At 65.5% G+C, this 15,051-nt stretch overlaps 1 protein-coding gene across 2 annotated transcripts in view; it reads left to right on the top strand.

Moving 5' to 3' along the window:
- Window positions 1-15,051, top strand: part of LAMA5 (laminin subunit alpha 5) — a 52,510-nt gene that overhangs the window by 3,037 nt on the left and 34,422 nt on the right. For both annotated transcript variants that reach the window (XM_033410207.2, XM_033410209.2), the window contains exons 2-6: window positions 1,755-1,907; window positions 11,210-11,327; window positions 12,125-12,243; window positions 12,328-12,498; window positions 12,641-12,738. In XM_033410207.2, the coding sequence (XP_033266098.1) occupies window positions 1,755-1,907; window positions 11,210-11,327; window positions 12,125-12,243; window positions 12,328-12,498; window positions 12,641-12,738 (659 nt within the window). The remainder of the gene's footprint in view (window positions 1-1,754; window positions 1,908-11,209; window positions 11,328-12,124; window positions 12,244-12,327; window positions 12,499-12,640; window positions 12,739-15,051) is intronic.

Below are 15,051 nucleotides of genomic sequence, written 5' to 3' on the forward strand. Positions count from 1 at the left end.
ACCCCTTTTCTGGGTGTCCTCCATTGCTCCAGCCCCTCGGCGTGGCACCTCTGGGTGGTGGCCTCAGGGACGCAGTTAAGAACGAGGCAGGTGCGCCTCCCCCGGCCCCCCAGGAGGCAGTAAATGGAGAATTGCTAATAGCCAGACAATTGCACGTCTCCCGCGGTAGAATAAATAAAGCGCAGTGATGGGAGTTGTGGTCTGGAGCTCTGGGGCTCTGCTGAGGAGGTGACAGCTGAGCTGGAGGACAAGAGATCAGGGTGCCAAGGCCCCAGGCAGGAGCAGGGTAGAGATGGGGTCAGCCAAAGCGCCCAGCACGAGGGGTCCTGGGAGCCCACTGGACAGCACGAGGGGTCCTGGGAGCCCACTGGGTGGGAGGCTCAGTGCCTGACTCTGCTGCCTCGTGGTCTCTCCATCCCGGGCGCACCGTGGAAGCCAGGAGCACACGTGTCCGCGCCACGTGTGTGTGGAGGCCTGGGGGCTCTCTGTGGCTGCCGGGCCTGGGAGTGGGGCAGGGCATCTCCCACGCTCCCACCTCTGACTCCTAGGACAAGGTCTGGCCCCCTGGGAGGCTGGGAGGGGTGGAGTGGCCGCATTTCCCAGACGTGGCCTCTCTGGGCCTCAGACAATGCCAAGTCTCCCAGGGCCGCCTTTGTGTGCAGAGGGACAGCAGGTCTGGTTTCCTCTGGGGTGGGAGGTTGGGCCTCCCCTGGGCCAGCAGCCAGGGCCCAGCTCTGCCTCCACCCCCGCCCCCGAAGCTTTCAGTGCCTGCTCCTCCGCCATGGGGACAGCAGGCCAGGATGATGCTGGGAGCCCCCTCTTTCCCCTCAGAGGGCAGGGCCCCGGCAAGGGGCTGGGCCATGACAGAAGCAGCTGCCAGGCCCCGTGTGGATCCGTCAGTCCTACAGTGGCCGAGGCAGGTGCCAGCATCGCCCCCACTCTTCACCCCGGGGCGCTGAGGCTGCCGTGACCTGGCCCGGTCCCAGGGCTCGGAAGTGGCAAAGCCAGGAGGTCCAGGCCTCGTCTGCTGGCTGCCCGCGTGCCTCCACTCTGGGGCCTGTCCCCACAGGCTGCCGAGATGGCTTGATTCCACCTGTCTGGAGACCCTAATCCAGATGGCCCTGGGTGAGAGCCTGGTGGAGAGGTTTGGGGGATGATGAGCTGGTGGAGGTCGGGAGGGGCTCACATCGGGCCTGGGCCTTCTGGCTGTAACCCCACCTTCCTTTCTCTTTAGGTCCCCCCCAGGCCCCATCCTGCAAGAGCCCTTCTGAAGCCCCCTGCAGTGGCTGGTGGTTGAGGGGCGGGGGTGGGCGAGAAACGTGTGACTTGCCCCTTGACCGGGCTCTTACCCCCTCAGCTCCAGCTACATTGGCTTTCTTGCTGTTTACTCCTTGTTTGCTCTTCCTGCCCCAGGGCCTTTGCACAGCCAGCCCCTCTGCCTGGAGCACACCCGCCTCCTTATGGTGTAGGCCTCAGATGCCACCTCCTCAGGGAGGCCCGCCATGTTTTCCCACCTGCAGCAGGTGCCCTGCTCTCCTGTTTCCTCTGTAATGGGTGTGATCATCTCTCACATGAACCGTATCCCAAGTTGAGAATCGTATTTGCTCTCAGTGTGTACTTGCCAGGTGAATGAGTGACTGGCGCACAAGGGTCCACAGATTGGGGGTGCGGCCAGTGTGATGGGGTGGGAGGGTGACCAGAGGGGTAAGGAGTCCCAGCCCTTCTTGTCCATCTGACCGCCCCTTCCCCTACAGGGCCAGTACTGCGACATCTGCACAGCTGCAAGCAGCAACAGGGCACACCCTGTGAGCAACGCCGTTGACGGCACGGAGCGCTGGTGGCAGAGCCCACCGCTGTCGCGTGGGCTGGAGTACAACGAGGTCAACGTCACCCTGGACCTGGGCCAGGTAGAGTCCCTTTTTCGCTTTCTGCAGCCTGTCCCCTATGTCCCTGGCCAAAGGGCTCACCGTGGGGCGAGGACCAGAAGGTGAGGTGTCCACCCAGAATGAGCTTGGGAGGCTGGGCAGAGGCTGGGCACAGACGGGCTGCTGGTGGCAGGCCCGTACAGACGGAGGCGTGGCACTGGGCACCTTCCGTTTGTTTTCTCAGAATCCTCGTGGTGCACAGGGAGAGAGGGGCGCCGGATGGGGGGCTTACCAGAGGTCACGTGGAGAGTTAGGGTGAGGGGCGCTAAGGGGACAACACGGAGGTGGGGCTGAAATGCTGTGAGCCCTGGTGTTTACTCTGAGGAATTCCTCTGCAGGGAGCCAGGCTCCACTGGCGGGAGTGGGAGGGGCTCCAGGAATGCAGAGGAGGCCAGAGAAAGTGGACATTCCTAGGATACCTGTGCTGCAGAGGCCAAGAGGGGTTAGGTGTGCCTGCCCAGGCCCCTGCACAGGCTGGGGTGGGGGATGGGAGCCAGGCGTTTCCCAGTGACAAACGAGCCCCCCTTGGTGGACCTGGGCTGCGTCCCACTCCCCATGTGACATTGTTAGGTGCCGGGCCTTGGTATCCTGGCCTGTGAAATGGGCCAACAGTCCCGATGCCTCCTTGGATGGGGTGGGGGAGGGGGAGGTAGGTGAGGCCAAGCCCAGAAGCGGCCACAGCTCTGGGCCTGCCTGGGAGCTGGGTTACAAGGTCGATCCTGCTAGACCTCGCCTCCACCCCCTTCCCTGTTCATGGGGCCGGGGAAGGAGCTCTAGACCGTGAGTCCAGGCGCCTGAGTCCAGGCCGGCTTTGCCAGGGTCCCGGTGTGTGACCTGGTGGGTCTCTGCTCCTTGCTGAGCCTCCATGCCGCTGTCATCCTGGGGGCGTTGGAGGAGAGGTGGTGGAGCATCTCCTGTGAGCCTGGCTGGAGGGGCTGCCCATCACGGGCCCTGCCTGCGGCTCCGGGGCTGGTGGTGCTGCCTGACCCAGGTCTGGGTGGGGCTGGGCCGATTTCGCTTCAGCTCCCTGGGCTTTCACTGCATCTGTGCTCTCTTACCCTCTGGAGGCAGGGAGGGACCTCAGCAACCCTGTGCGCTCCCCGGGTGCCCCTCTCTCTGGCACTGCCACGGGTGGGGGAGGGGGAAGTGCATTCTGCCCCTGCCCCAGGGTCAATCGGGGAAACTTGTGCTGAGCTACTGGGCCCTTCTCGCCCCTCCTCCCCCGTGGACAAGCCTGGCCAGACTAGGGCAGGGCAAGGGCCCTTGCTGGGCGCACAGTGGCCTGGTCTCCATGACAACCCCGGGGTGGCCCGGAGCAGGAGGTGCAGTGGATGGGGCCGAGGGGCAGCTCGGATGGCGCTCAGCTCCCCCTGGCTCTGTGGCCTCTGAGGCTCGGTGTCCATATGTAGGAAATGGGCCAGCGGGGTGGAGGCAGGCGGCACATCTGCTTTGTAGACTGGGCCTGGGCCGGGGAGAGGGTTTCACTGTGTACATCCTGCTCCTCTAAGCCGCAGTTCCCCGACTGTAATATGACGCAAATGTAAAATGACTCAAGTGACTCTGTAGGCTGGGCCTGGGCCATTTCCAGCCCTGTATGGGGGGAGATTGACCCACCCATCCACCTAGCCATTCTTTCTCTCTCCCTGCCCCCCATCTTTCCTTCCTTTTTGCCACCCACCCATCCACTCATCCATCCACCAGCCCATGCACCTAACGTCCATTCATCCACCAATGCTTCTTTCCATCTACTCGACCCTCCCTCCTCCCTCCTCTCTTCCTTTCCCCCTTTACTGACTTCCCAAAGCCCCATCTTGGTTGGGCCGGGGGGCTGCCAGCCTTGGTTGGGGTGGGAGCTGGTGAGCTGGGGGGTGCCCACCAGTGCGCTTTAGAGTTGGGTGGAGCGGAAGGGCCCAGGTTCCAGCTCCGCGGGCGAGAGAGCTCTTTCCGGGGCACGTTTCTGAGCCACTGGAATTTCAGGGGAGACGTGCGCGTTCACCGCCTTCCCCTTTCAGAAAAGGAGCTTGTCGCCCCTTCCTCCCTTGGCCACTGTGCGACGACTGGGTCCCTTCAAGGTGCCCTGCTCACGGGGGTCGGGGACAGAGACCAGGTCCCGCGTCGGCCGAGGAGCCCCACTTGGGGTAGGCGGTAGGGGAGGACGGAGGTGGCATAGGCTGGGGCACTGGGCGGGAGGCGTCTTGGAGGAGTGGGCCCGACTTGCCCGGCTGGCCCTCATAGGGGCCCCGGGGTCTGTATCCTCAAGTGCCCCCAGGTCTGGTGACGGCAGCAGCTGGGGCCCGCAGTCAGACTGAGGATGTCCCCAGGCAGGGCAGGACCCTCTGAGCATACTCCCTGGGGCAGATGGGGAGAGAGGCCGAGTGGGAGGGGCCTGGCTAAGCTGGTTCAACCCTGGGGGCTCCCTTGCTTTGGGGTGGGGCTGGGGCTTCTGTGAGGAAGCGGGCTGAGTGGGCAGTGGGGCTGGGCACTCCCAGTGCAGCGGCTGCCAGGGGCCTTTGTTCTGGGAGCTGGAGCGGATGCCCCGGGAAAGCGGGGCGGGGCAGGGCGGGGCGGGGTGATGGGGCGGCTGGCCCTGGGCATCAGGAGGACTTCCTGCCCTGGGGAGGACAGAGGGCTGGTGGGGCCTGGTCCCTGCGGCGTCTGCCTGTGGGGGGCCTCGGAAGCCTGCTCGCTCTGTCTTCCGGTCACACCTCATCCTGTTCTGACCTTCCCCGTTCCAGGGTGGGTGAGGGCCGAGGGCCGTTGGACCCTCTTCCCCCATTTTGCAGATGGAGAACCAGGCCCCAGGAGCAGAGACCTGGCGGGAAGGGCGTGGCGAGGTCTAGGCCTTTGCCGTTGCCCTGCTCACCATGTGGGTCTCAGCCAGGAACCCTCAGACCTGAGAACTGAGCTGTAGGTCTGAGGTTTGCGGGCTGCTCGCCTCGGAAAGGGGGTTCTCCAGAGCGGGCAGTCTGTGCGGCTGGTGACTGAGGGGACACTGGCCTGTCCTCCCGGGGGGCACAGTGGGTTCTTGCTTCTCTCCTGCATCCTGCCCGCCTCAGGCTCCCCGTCGTGGAGCCTCACCCGTCCACATAGCCCGGTGGTCTTAAGGAGCTGGGCAGGGTTAGGTCTGGCCCTGGGGGGCATCCCCCACCCTCTCCAGACGCCCGCTTCCTGGCCTGGCCGTGGGGAGGGGCTCTCGCCAGCAGCCCCCGCCCCTCACCTGCGGGCTGCAGCCCTCATTCCCCAGATGCAGGTGAGGAATGCAGATCCCCTGCTGACCGTGAGCTGTGTTTTCTCCTTGTGCCCCGGGCGGGGTGGCCCCTTACCCCAGCCCTGAGAGGCTGGGGCTGGAGGGGCGTGGCCTGGAGACCAGGTTGGGGGGTACAGCGGGGGCGGAGGGGGTGAGGTGCGGAGCGGGGCTGGGCTGGTGATGGAGCGTAGGCTGGGGGAGTTGGGTGTGAGGCCAGAAAGTGTTGGTTGGGGAACTCTAGAAGTGCCAGGGTCGGGGGTCTGCCCTCCCTGGGGGATGGCGGGGGGGGCGCCAGCTGCCCCCCACTGCGTGGGGGTGTGCGCAGCACCTGGGGAGACAGAGCCAGTGTGGAGGAGAGGCCGGGCTTGGCCGGGCCAGGCTCCCTTCTCTAGGTGCGGGCGCAGAGAGCACCTGCTGGGGCCTTGGCGCCGCGCTGAGGGTCCCGGACGTGCCGGCCGTTTTGCGGCCGGGATGCCCCGTGCAGGTCTGCCCTGCCTGCCGCGGTTCTGGGCCACACACCCTCCAAGCTGGCCCACACAGGGCTCCCCGGGCAGGCCTCCTGGTCCTGGCGTGCCCGCCAGTCCTCTGGGTTATGAGGTCATGGTCACTGGCCTGGCTGTCCAGACCTAGCTGGGCGCTCCGCCACATGGCCAGTGCCCCAGGAGGGTCAGCGGGTGGCTCGAGGGAAGTGGCAGGAAGTGTGGCTGGGCTGGCTAGGCTCTAGCTGCAGGGCCCGGCAACCAGGACAGGTGCAGCGGCTGGGCCGGAGGTGGCCCCTTGAGCTGGGATCCCGCGGAGGAGAGGGCGGGGCGTCCGGGATGGCCTCCCCACCGAGGGTCCTCGGGCCGGCACAGGCCCCACCTCTCCTCGTGGGAACCGCGAGACCCTGCCTCTCTCTGCTTGTCGCTTTGCTCGGAGGATGCGGGGCCGGAGGGGCCCCCCGTGCCCGGGGCTGGGGGCCGTTCGTCCTCGGTCCCCTGGCCATCCTGGCACACTCGTCTGCTCACGCTGGGCACACACAGACACCCCCGCCACCCCACACTGACTCCCCCAGGCTCTGGTGGCCCCCAAGGCTTCTGTTCTCTGTCTGCTTTTTATTTTTTAAATTAATTTATTTATTTTTGGCTGGGTTAGGTATTTGTTGCGCGGGCTTTCTCTAGTTTCGGCGAGCGGAGGCTACTCTTTGCTGCGGTGTGTGGGCCCCTTGTTGCAGTGGCCTCTCTTGTGGAGCACGGGCTCTAGGCGCACGGGCCTCAGCAGTTGTGGCTCGTGGGCTCCAGAACACAGGCTCAGTAGTTGTGGCACACGGGCTTAGTTGCTCCACGGCATGTGGGATCCTCCCGGACCAGGGCTCGAACCCGTGTCCCCTGCATTGGCAGGCGGATTCCTAACCACTGTGCCACCAGGGAATCCCCCTCTGTCTGCTTTTAAACAAATGCCACGGCATTGGTTTCTGGCCATACAGCTCACACCTGAGACTAAACTGTTTGTGTGTCGGGGTCCCCGTGGGATAAAGTCCACTTCCTGTGGCCTGGGACTGCCCATCTGGCCTGACCTGGGCCAGGCTGTAGGGAGGATGGGGTGGGGGCAGGGCCTAAAAACCCCCCGTCAAGGCAGGGGGCCCAAGACAGCCCCTGGGTGGTTGGTGGGGGTGTGTGTCTCTGAATCCCCCCAGGCCCAGCTCCGTTGAGGTGCTGGGCCACATGGGCATTTGCCCTTCACTCTAGCTGGTGAGCTCCTACAGAGCCGTCGGAGCCCTTCCACCCCCACCCAGCCCTTGAAAGTCCCCCTGCTCTGCTCCACACACCAGTGTGTTGGGCTCCCAGCCCCGCAGTCAGGGTCCCTGGGGCCTGTGCCTGCCCTCTCTACATTTCAACGTTTTATTTTTCTTTCCAGCAGTGGCTCTTCCACTCCGGGAGTTGCATCCACATGTGGCCTGTTTTCAGGCTCCCGTTGTGTGGGTGGCCATTCTTATTTACCCAGTTGGGGGCCCGAGTAGACACGCCTGCCCGGCTGGCCCCCCTGCCGCGGCGTTCCTCTTTATCGAGGCTTCCAGGTGGGGTCTCTGCAGAGAGGGCAAACCTGGGTGCGCCGGGTCAACTGGATTCAGCACACAGGGCCCCGAGGGCCGGCCCAGCAGTCTGGGGTGGGGGGTCCAGGAGGGTGGGGAGCCGGCCCGGACGCCTCGTCTAGGAGGGGCTTCCTGCCGCCGCCCAGCCACGGCCTGGGACCCTGGCCCGTCCCCGGGAATCGGCACGGGGCCCGGCTTCCTGCAGGGCCGGGGCTGAGTCACAGGCTGCCGGGTGATTCATGCCGCCTGGCCCAGCGGCTGGGGGCTGGGCCCCTCCTGCCCCAGACAGGGGCACAGGGCCTGGCCTAGGGCTCCCCAGCCCCAAGATGGGCCAAGGCAGAGGGGGCGTGCGCTGGCCCTGATGACCTTGTGCTCCCAGGGGCTCCAGCCCCAGCCCAATCCCTGGGACGTGGGTGTCTGCGCCCGGGAGGCTGCCGACCAGCTGTCACCTCTTGCACCGCCATCCCTGGGGCTACAGGGACCCGCACGGGGTCTGCAGCACCCGTTTCCTCTCTAGCCCTCCCTGTATTTCCTGACTCCAGCCCCGCCCGTGTTCGCTCCCCTCCTTCCACCTCTGCCCCTGGGCACCAGCGTGTGCGGAGTGGCTCTGGGTGGCGCCTCTGCGGCATCCCTGCCAGGTGGCTGCCAGCTTCTGCGGGCCTCTTCCCTTTCAAGACTTTCAGAGGCTTCACGGCATTTTGAAAGGGCCTGAACCCTGAGCCCTGGTCTCTGACTTCCTCTGTGCTTGTCCCACTGCCCCACGCCCACCCAGGGCCATCTAGCCGCTGAGGCCTGGGACCCACCCAGGGCCCCCAGCTCTCGCTGCAGGGCTCTGCAGCCCCCTGCCACCCCCCCGCCAGGCGGCGGTCATGGGGCGGATCCCCTCCTGGCGAGCCCTGGCCCTCCGAGGTCAGGCTGCGTGTGGGGGCCATCAGGGGAGCCGTGGCCGAGAGGCGGGTCCGGCTGCTGTCCTGGAGACGTGCCTGCCCCAGAAGAGCCTGATATTTAAAAATAACTCCGGAGGCTTTTGTTTGGCTTTTGCTTTAAAAGACTTTTTTTCCTTTTGCACAGAATTCTGTAGCAGCGGGAGGGGTCAGCCGGCGTTGGCACCGAGTGGAGCCGAGCGGGCAGGGGCGGCGTGGGGAGGGCCGTGTCCAGGGAGGCCGGGGGTCCGCTCTCGCTCCCGGGTCACGCCCAGGGCGGCTGTGCGGCCCTGGGAACCAGGACCAGGTTGCGGACAGGTGGGGAGAGCTGAGCGCATGCCTTCCCGTCGCTCCAGCCTGGGCCGGGGCCCCTGTGTGCCAGCCAGATGACCAGGTGGACAGATGGACAGAAGGCAAGGGTCTTCCTTGGAGCGCACCCAGCGTGCGGGCCTGGGGGCAGAAGTTTCCATACTGCCTGTGTCCTGCCCGATTAGCATCTCCGAGTCAATATTTGTGCAAGTGCTCTCAGCTGGGAAAAATGCGACCGGCCCGTAGACCTGGGGGAGGGACAGAGCTGGCCAGCGGAGGGTGCAGCCTGGTGGCCTCGCTCAGGGAAAGGCGGGGGTGGGCCCCAGGGGGCTCGGCGGGAGGCTTTAATCGCCTTGGGGGCCTTCAATGCGGGCCATGCTGCCGCCCCCAGAGCAGCCTGTGTCCACGTCCACTGCACACCCAGGCCCCCCACGCCGCCATGCCCCCCTTTCTCACGAAGACCCCTCCTGGCACAGGGGCCATCTGAGATCCCCAGGGCTCCCTGGAATGCCTGAGAGTTGGCCAAGTTGCCTGCCGGGTGTAGGGTCCATCCCCCCAGAGGCTTGAGCCCCTCCCCTGACTGGGCAGGGCAAAGTGGAAGATGATCTCAAGGCCTGGCAGTGGGTGAATAGGCCCTCATTCCCCCCCAGCACCCAGGGAAAGGCCATTCTTGGCCTGACTTGGGCCCCTCCCTGTAAACTCCAGGCCTTCCGGGAAGGGCAGGACTCAGAGTGGGCGTGTCTCAGGGTCCCAGGACCTCATGCCCCCTGCCCCCCCCCGCCCCCCCACCCCACCCTGCCACGCCTGGATTCTTAGCAGGCTGGCCTCCTGAGGGATGGGGCCATGAGGTGTCCATGCTCCCTCCACTGTCCTTCGAGGGGGTCGTCACAGCGGCTTCAGGCTGACCCGGGGTAGGGGGTGACTGTGCGCCTTGGGCGGCCCTGGAGGGCTTCCCCGCTCTGCCCCCATGTGGCCGTAGGCTCAGGGCCTGGCTGGCTGACCGAAGACCAGCTGGTCTGGGGCAGAAGTCCAGAGCAGTGGACACCAGAAGGGAACCTGCTCCTCTGGGCTGGGCAGGGACCCATTGAGGGGACGGCGGGCGGCCGGAGGCGTGACGTTGCCCTCAAGGCTAGTGGGCAGTTCAGAGCCCACCTCAGGGTGCCCCTGTGAGCAGGTCTGGCATGGGGGTGTGGGCCGGGGGTCTCCAGCGGGGGCACAGGCGCCGTCCACGTATGGCGTGCTCACTAGCTGTGTCTCTGCCCCTCATCTGGGGCCCCCACTCTCCCCGTGTGCAGGGTGGGTGCCCAGGTCTCCCACTGGCCCTGCCCGGCTTTCCTTGGAGCCCAGACTTCACGCACAGAGACCAGCCTGGACGATGGTCTCGTCTTTGGCTTTGGGATGGGGGAGGGGCTCCCTGGCCCTCAGAGCTGTTGAGGTCTGGAAACCACAATCCCTACCCCGTGGTCGCCACGCAGGGCAAGCTGAGGCTGGGTGGGCACCAGGGCGCTACCCCCAGAGGTGTGTGGGGGGGTGCACAGCCGATGTGCGCTCTGCTCACGTGCCCACCCTCTCGGGGGTCTCAGTGGCTCATCATCGAGGCCACAGGCAGGGCAGGTGCTTCTGCCTGAGCCCATGGGCTGTTCTCAGTGGCCCCAGAGCCCTTTCCTCGGGCCTGTGCCAGGTGGGGCTGGAGTCCCCAAGGCTAAGACCTGCCAGGCTGCAGGGCCAGGGGGCAGTTAGCCAAGGAGGGGCCCCGCCAAGCCCCCAGGGGCACAGGGCACAGGGACATCCAGGGATGCTGACCTCTGGCCAGGAGGAGAAGAGAGACGAGGGATGGGCCCCTCCCTGGGAGTGAGGTCAGGCCGAGACCCAGGGAGAGAGCAGCAGGTGGGCCCTGGGGGGTTCTGGACGCCTCTGGAAGAGCAGCCTCCCTGCTCCCTGGCCAGGTGCTCCCCCGACGGGCCAGGGCTGGGTTGGCAGGGTTTCCCCGCGCCAGCTTTGGGAGGGCCTGTTTTCATCTGTCTCCCCACTGGGGGCTCCTGACAGCGGCAGGCAGAGGCTGGGCCCTGGTTGCTCCGTGCTGGCTGCCCCTGCAGGCCGGTCAGCGGGTGAAATGGCCGGGTCCTCAGTTGGCTCTGAAGATGATGGGGGCGATGACCAGGGTGAGGCCGTGACGGGGGCCCCCATCCCAGGACAGGGTTTCACCGGCCTGCTGTGCGAGGAGGACAGGCTCCTGGGAGCTTGGGACACTGTCTGGCCATCATCCCAGGCCGGCCACCAGAGCTCTGGGGACAGTGGGATGAGCTCCTGCCTCGGCCTTGCCCAGCCCCACTGCCCAGGCCCAGGAGACAGGCTGCCCGCGTGTGCCCCGTCTGACTCCAGCCCCTGTCAGACCTGTGTGCAGCCTCACAGCAGGGCTCTCCAAGCTCCTGGGGTGGGGCTGGGCCCTAAGGCACCCCAGGCCCAAGAGGGGAGCCCTCCGGAAATGCTGGGTTCCACCGGTCACCTCTGTGTCCTGGTGCAGGCCTCAGTGGCCAGGGGCCGGCCAGTGAGCGAGGGGCTGTTCCCTGAGCCAGCCGGCCCTCTCACCTGGGTGTGCTTGGCCCTTGAGGGCAAACACACAGATGTCCACTGTGAGCCCCACCTCACGGCGTGGGGCTGGCCCTCCAGGTATGGGGGGCCCAGGTAGCATGGAAGGGATCTCAGGGGCGTCCATACACTTACCGCCCCGCAGGTTTTCCACGTGGCGTACGTGCTCATCAAGTTTGCCAACTCACCTCGGCCAGACCTCTGGGTGCTGGAACGGTCCACGGACTTCGGACACACCTACCAGCCATGGCAGTATTTCGCCTGTGAGTCTCCCAGGGCCAGGGGTGTCCCCTGGGGTGGGCCGCACGCTCTCTCAGGGTCTCCGGACAGCAGGCCTGCCCTCACGCCGGCTTCTGCATGGGTCAGGGCTGTCGGGTGCATGTCCCGAAGGCTGGTGGGGGTTCGGTGGCTTGTGTCCCTGAAACGGGCATGGCCGGGTCCAGGGGCCCTCGGTACCAGGAGTCTCTCATGCCATCTCCGGGTTCGCTCTGGACTGGCCTTATGCTCCGGCAGCTCCTGAGGTGACAGAGGCGGCCAGCTTAGCTGCCCGGTCAGGAGAGCACGGGAGCCCTGCAGCCCTGCTCACTGGCCGGCCATTCCATGTGCCACCCTGACCAGTCATGTCGACGGGTCTGCTTCGATTGGGCGGGCCTGAGACACGTGTCCCCCCAAACTCCAAGGCCCGAGAGTGAGTGCGGGGCGGTCAGTCCTATAAAGGACAGTCAGAAATGGTCCCCCAAGGATGGGGATGGCAAGGGCCACCCAGGGGACACACTTGTTCTCTGCAGAGAGAGGGACGGGCAAGGCAATCCGGGCTCGGGGCGGGGGCAGCCTGAGCCCTGGCCTTGCCCTCCTAAGGAGCTCCCCTGGCCTCCCAAGTGCCACAGTCTGAAGACCTCGACGTCTCGAGGGTGGGCGGCGTTCCCGCCTCGTGGTGGATGCTGCCTCCCGGTTGAGGCCATGAGGCTCCAGGGAAGTCCGGGCACGCAGGGCAGCAGGGCGCTGCCGTCGGGCCTCCTCCAAGGGCTTCCCTGGAGCCCTGTGCCCTCACCCTCCGCAGCCTCCAAGAGGGACTGCCTGGAGCGGTTCGGGCCACGGACACTGGAGCGCATCTCCGGGGACGACGACGTCATCTGCAGCACCGAGTATTCGCGGATCGTGCCCCTGGAGAATGGCGAGGTGGGCGGGGCGGCGCGGGAGGGGGGTGTGGCCGGGCGGTCCCTGCCGGAGCCACGCCCACGCCTGACCCGCGCCCCTCCGCAGATCGTGGTGTCCCTGGTGAACGGGCGCCCAGGGGCCATGAACTTCTCCTACTCACCGCTGCTGCGTGATTTCACCAAAGCCACCAACATCCGCCTGCGCTTCCTGCGCACCAACACGCTGCTGGGCCACCTCATGGGCAAGGCACTGCGGGACCCCACAGTCACCCGCAGGGTGAGGAGGCAGGCGGGGCTTTGGGGGCTGGTGTGGGCGGGGCCGCGTGGGCGCGGGGCTGGTGTGGGCGGGGCCGCGTGGGCGCGGGGTTGGGATCTGGGGGCAGGTGTGGGCGGCCGCTGACTTCCCCGGGCGGGCGCAGTACTATTACAGCATCAAGGACATCAGCATCGGCGGCCGCTGTGTCTGCCACGGGCACGCGGATGTCTGCGACGCTAAAGATCCCACAGACCCCTTCAGGTGAGACCTGTAGCTCCCTGCCCAGCCTGAAGGAGAGGAGGCCTGGTTCCATTGCCCACCATGTCCCCCGCCCTTGTGACCTGCGCTGGCCCCTCACTGCTCGGCCTCAGTTTCCCCGTGTGCACTGTGAGGTGGAAGGGCGGTGCCTGGAGCCTGGCTTGGGCCTGTTTGCCCTGCTGCCGGCAGACGCGGAGTCTTGCCTGGACCTGCAAGCCAGCTGCCCCTCCACCCCAGCTGCCCCCAGCAGAAGCCCCCTGCCCTGTGGAGGGGAGTCAGTGAGAGGTAATCCGCCTGAGGCTGCATGGTTCTCTTCTCTGGGGTAGGGGAAGCTCCCCCGCCTTCCTTGAGAACACAAACGATAACACTCCCTGCTGCCCCCAGCCGTGATCACACCCCATCGCCGGCAGGGGCCAAGGCTCAGGACAGGGAGTAGCCCAGAGACCCCCATCTGAGGAGGACCCCACCCAGAGTGGGGCTCTGAGCCCCACCCAGAGTCAGGCAGTAAGGCAGGGCCCACGAACCTGCATCTTTAACAAGCTGCCACTAGATGCTACGTGCCTAAGTGGCTCCAGCCGCCCTACATTCAGCAGTGAGCACGCAGCTCAGTTATCAGCTGGAGCCTGGCGCTCAGCCAGCTCTCCTCCTGGCTCGCAGCCTCGCGGCCGGGTTTGTTCATCTGCTCGTTCCTCCCTCCCTCCTTTTTCCCTCCTCGCTTTCCTTCCTTCCTCCCTCCCTCCCTCCTCCTTTCCTTCTTTGCTCCCATCCGTCAGCAGCTGTGTGTGGCGCTCACACATGCTGCCCCAGGAGCACCTGTTCTGGGCAGGCCTGTGCCCGGCGCAGAGGTCCCGGTGGGGCTGAGTGCGCTGGGGGTCTTAAAGCAGGTCCAGGGCTGGACAGGAGGTGCTGGGAGAGGAAGCAGAGCCTGCGATGGGGAGCCCGTGACCAGGCTCCCCAGCCCCCGCCCCCGAGGGGCACCTCCAGCAGGGAGCGGGCGAGCTTCTCCTGCTGCTTCCCTCGCCTCAAGATCACGCAGCTCCCACTTCTGCTGGGGTTTTATTGCTGTGTCCACACCCCAACTGATAGGGGAGGCGAATGAAGCCCAGACAGGGCAGGAGCTCATCCCCGCTCTCACCGTCAGAGCTGCACCAAGAGGTGAGCCCCAGACCTCTCCAGGCATGGCTGATGGGTCTGAAGGTGGAAGAGGTGTGATCACACTCCCCAGAGGACTCAGGCAGGCCCTCAGGACCCGCCTGGCCTGTGCAGTCTCTGCACGGGCCCCAGGCGTGGGTTCCTGCCCGCAGCTTCAAGCACTGAGCTCGGGCGCAGCTAATTGCTCTGGGAAATTAAGTGCCAAGTGGGAACTCGTGATGGTTGGGAAGGGTGCCTGCTGGGTGGCCAAACTGGCCTCAGAGGAGAGGTGGGCCTGCCCTTGCCTGTTGGGAAGACGTCGGCATCCGCCCTGACTCGCCTGCACCTGGGCATTGACGGAGCTCAGCTCACCCTGCAGGTGGGGCTTGGGTGGGGCGCCTCCCCCAGAACCACAAACGCTGACACCCCTCACACACAGTGTCCTGCAGTATCAGCCTGCCCTGCCGCCTCTGCCTCACCCACTGGCCTGTCACCGTCCCTCTGCTTCCGCCCCCCCACCCCGGAAGCTCTCTCCCACCTCCGTCGCCTTGGCCATCGTTCTGAGGGCTGACTACCTGCCCAGTCTGTACTGAGCCCCCTGTTCATTCTCCCCCATCCCTTGGTTTGGAAGTGACATGTTTTGTCTCTATTGGTGTTTTAGTTGAGTCAGGCTAACAAGGTGCCAGAGGCTGCGCGACTTGCAGACAACAGAGATTTACTTCTTGTGGTTCTGGAGGCCGCTGAGGGCCCCCTTGCCTAGTTCATAGCTGGCTGTGTCCTCACAGTGGGGAAGGGGTGAGGGAGCTCTCAGGGGTCTTCTTATAAGGTTGCTAGTCCCATTGACGAGGGCTCTACCCTCATGACCTAATCACCTCCCGAAGGCCCCACTTCCAAACACCATCGCTTTCAGGGTTGGATTTCACATGTGAATTTTGGGTGGACACGAACATTCAATCTGTGGCGATTGGTGATCACCCTTACGTTTCTTTTCTAGTTCTGTCGATTGCAGTGGTAGCCCTCCCTCTTCAGCAGGCGTACTTGACCTCGCCAAATGCAGATTTAACTAGTTGTCTCCCTGGTGACCCAGGGTCCCAGAACACTAACCCCAGGCACGGTATCTGCACCCAGCAATGGGTCCATCACCTTGACTGCCAGCTCCTGTTCTCTGTCCTTCCTTGGCTGCCA

The sequence above is a fragment of the Orcinus orca genome, chromosome 16 (assembly GCF_937001465.1).
Source record: "Orcinus orca chromosome 16, mOrcOrc1.1, whole genome shotgun sequence".
NCBI classification, from domain to species: domain Eukaryota; kingdom Metazoa; phylum Chordata; class Mammalia; order Artiodactyla; family Delphinidae; genus Orcinus; species Orcinus orca.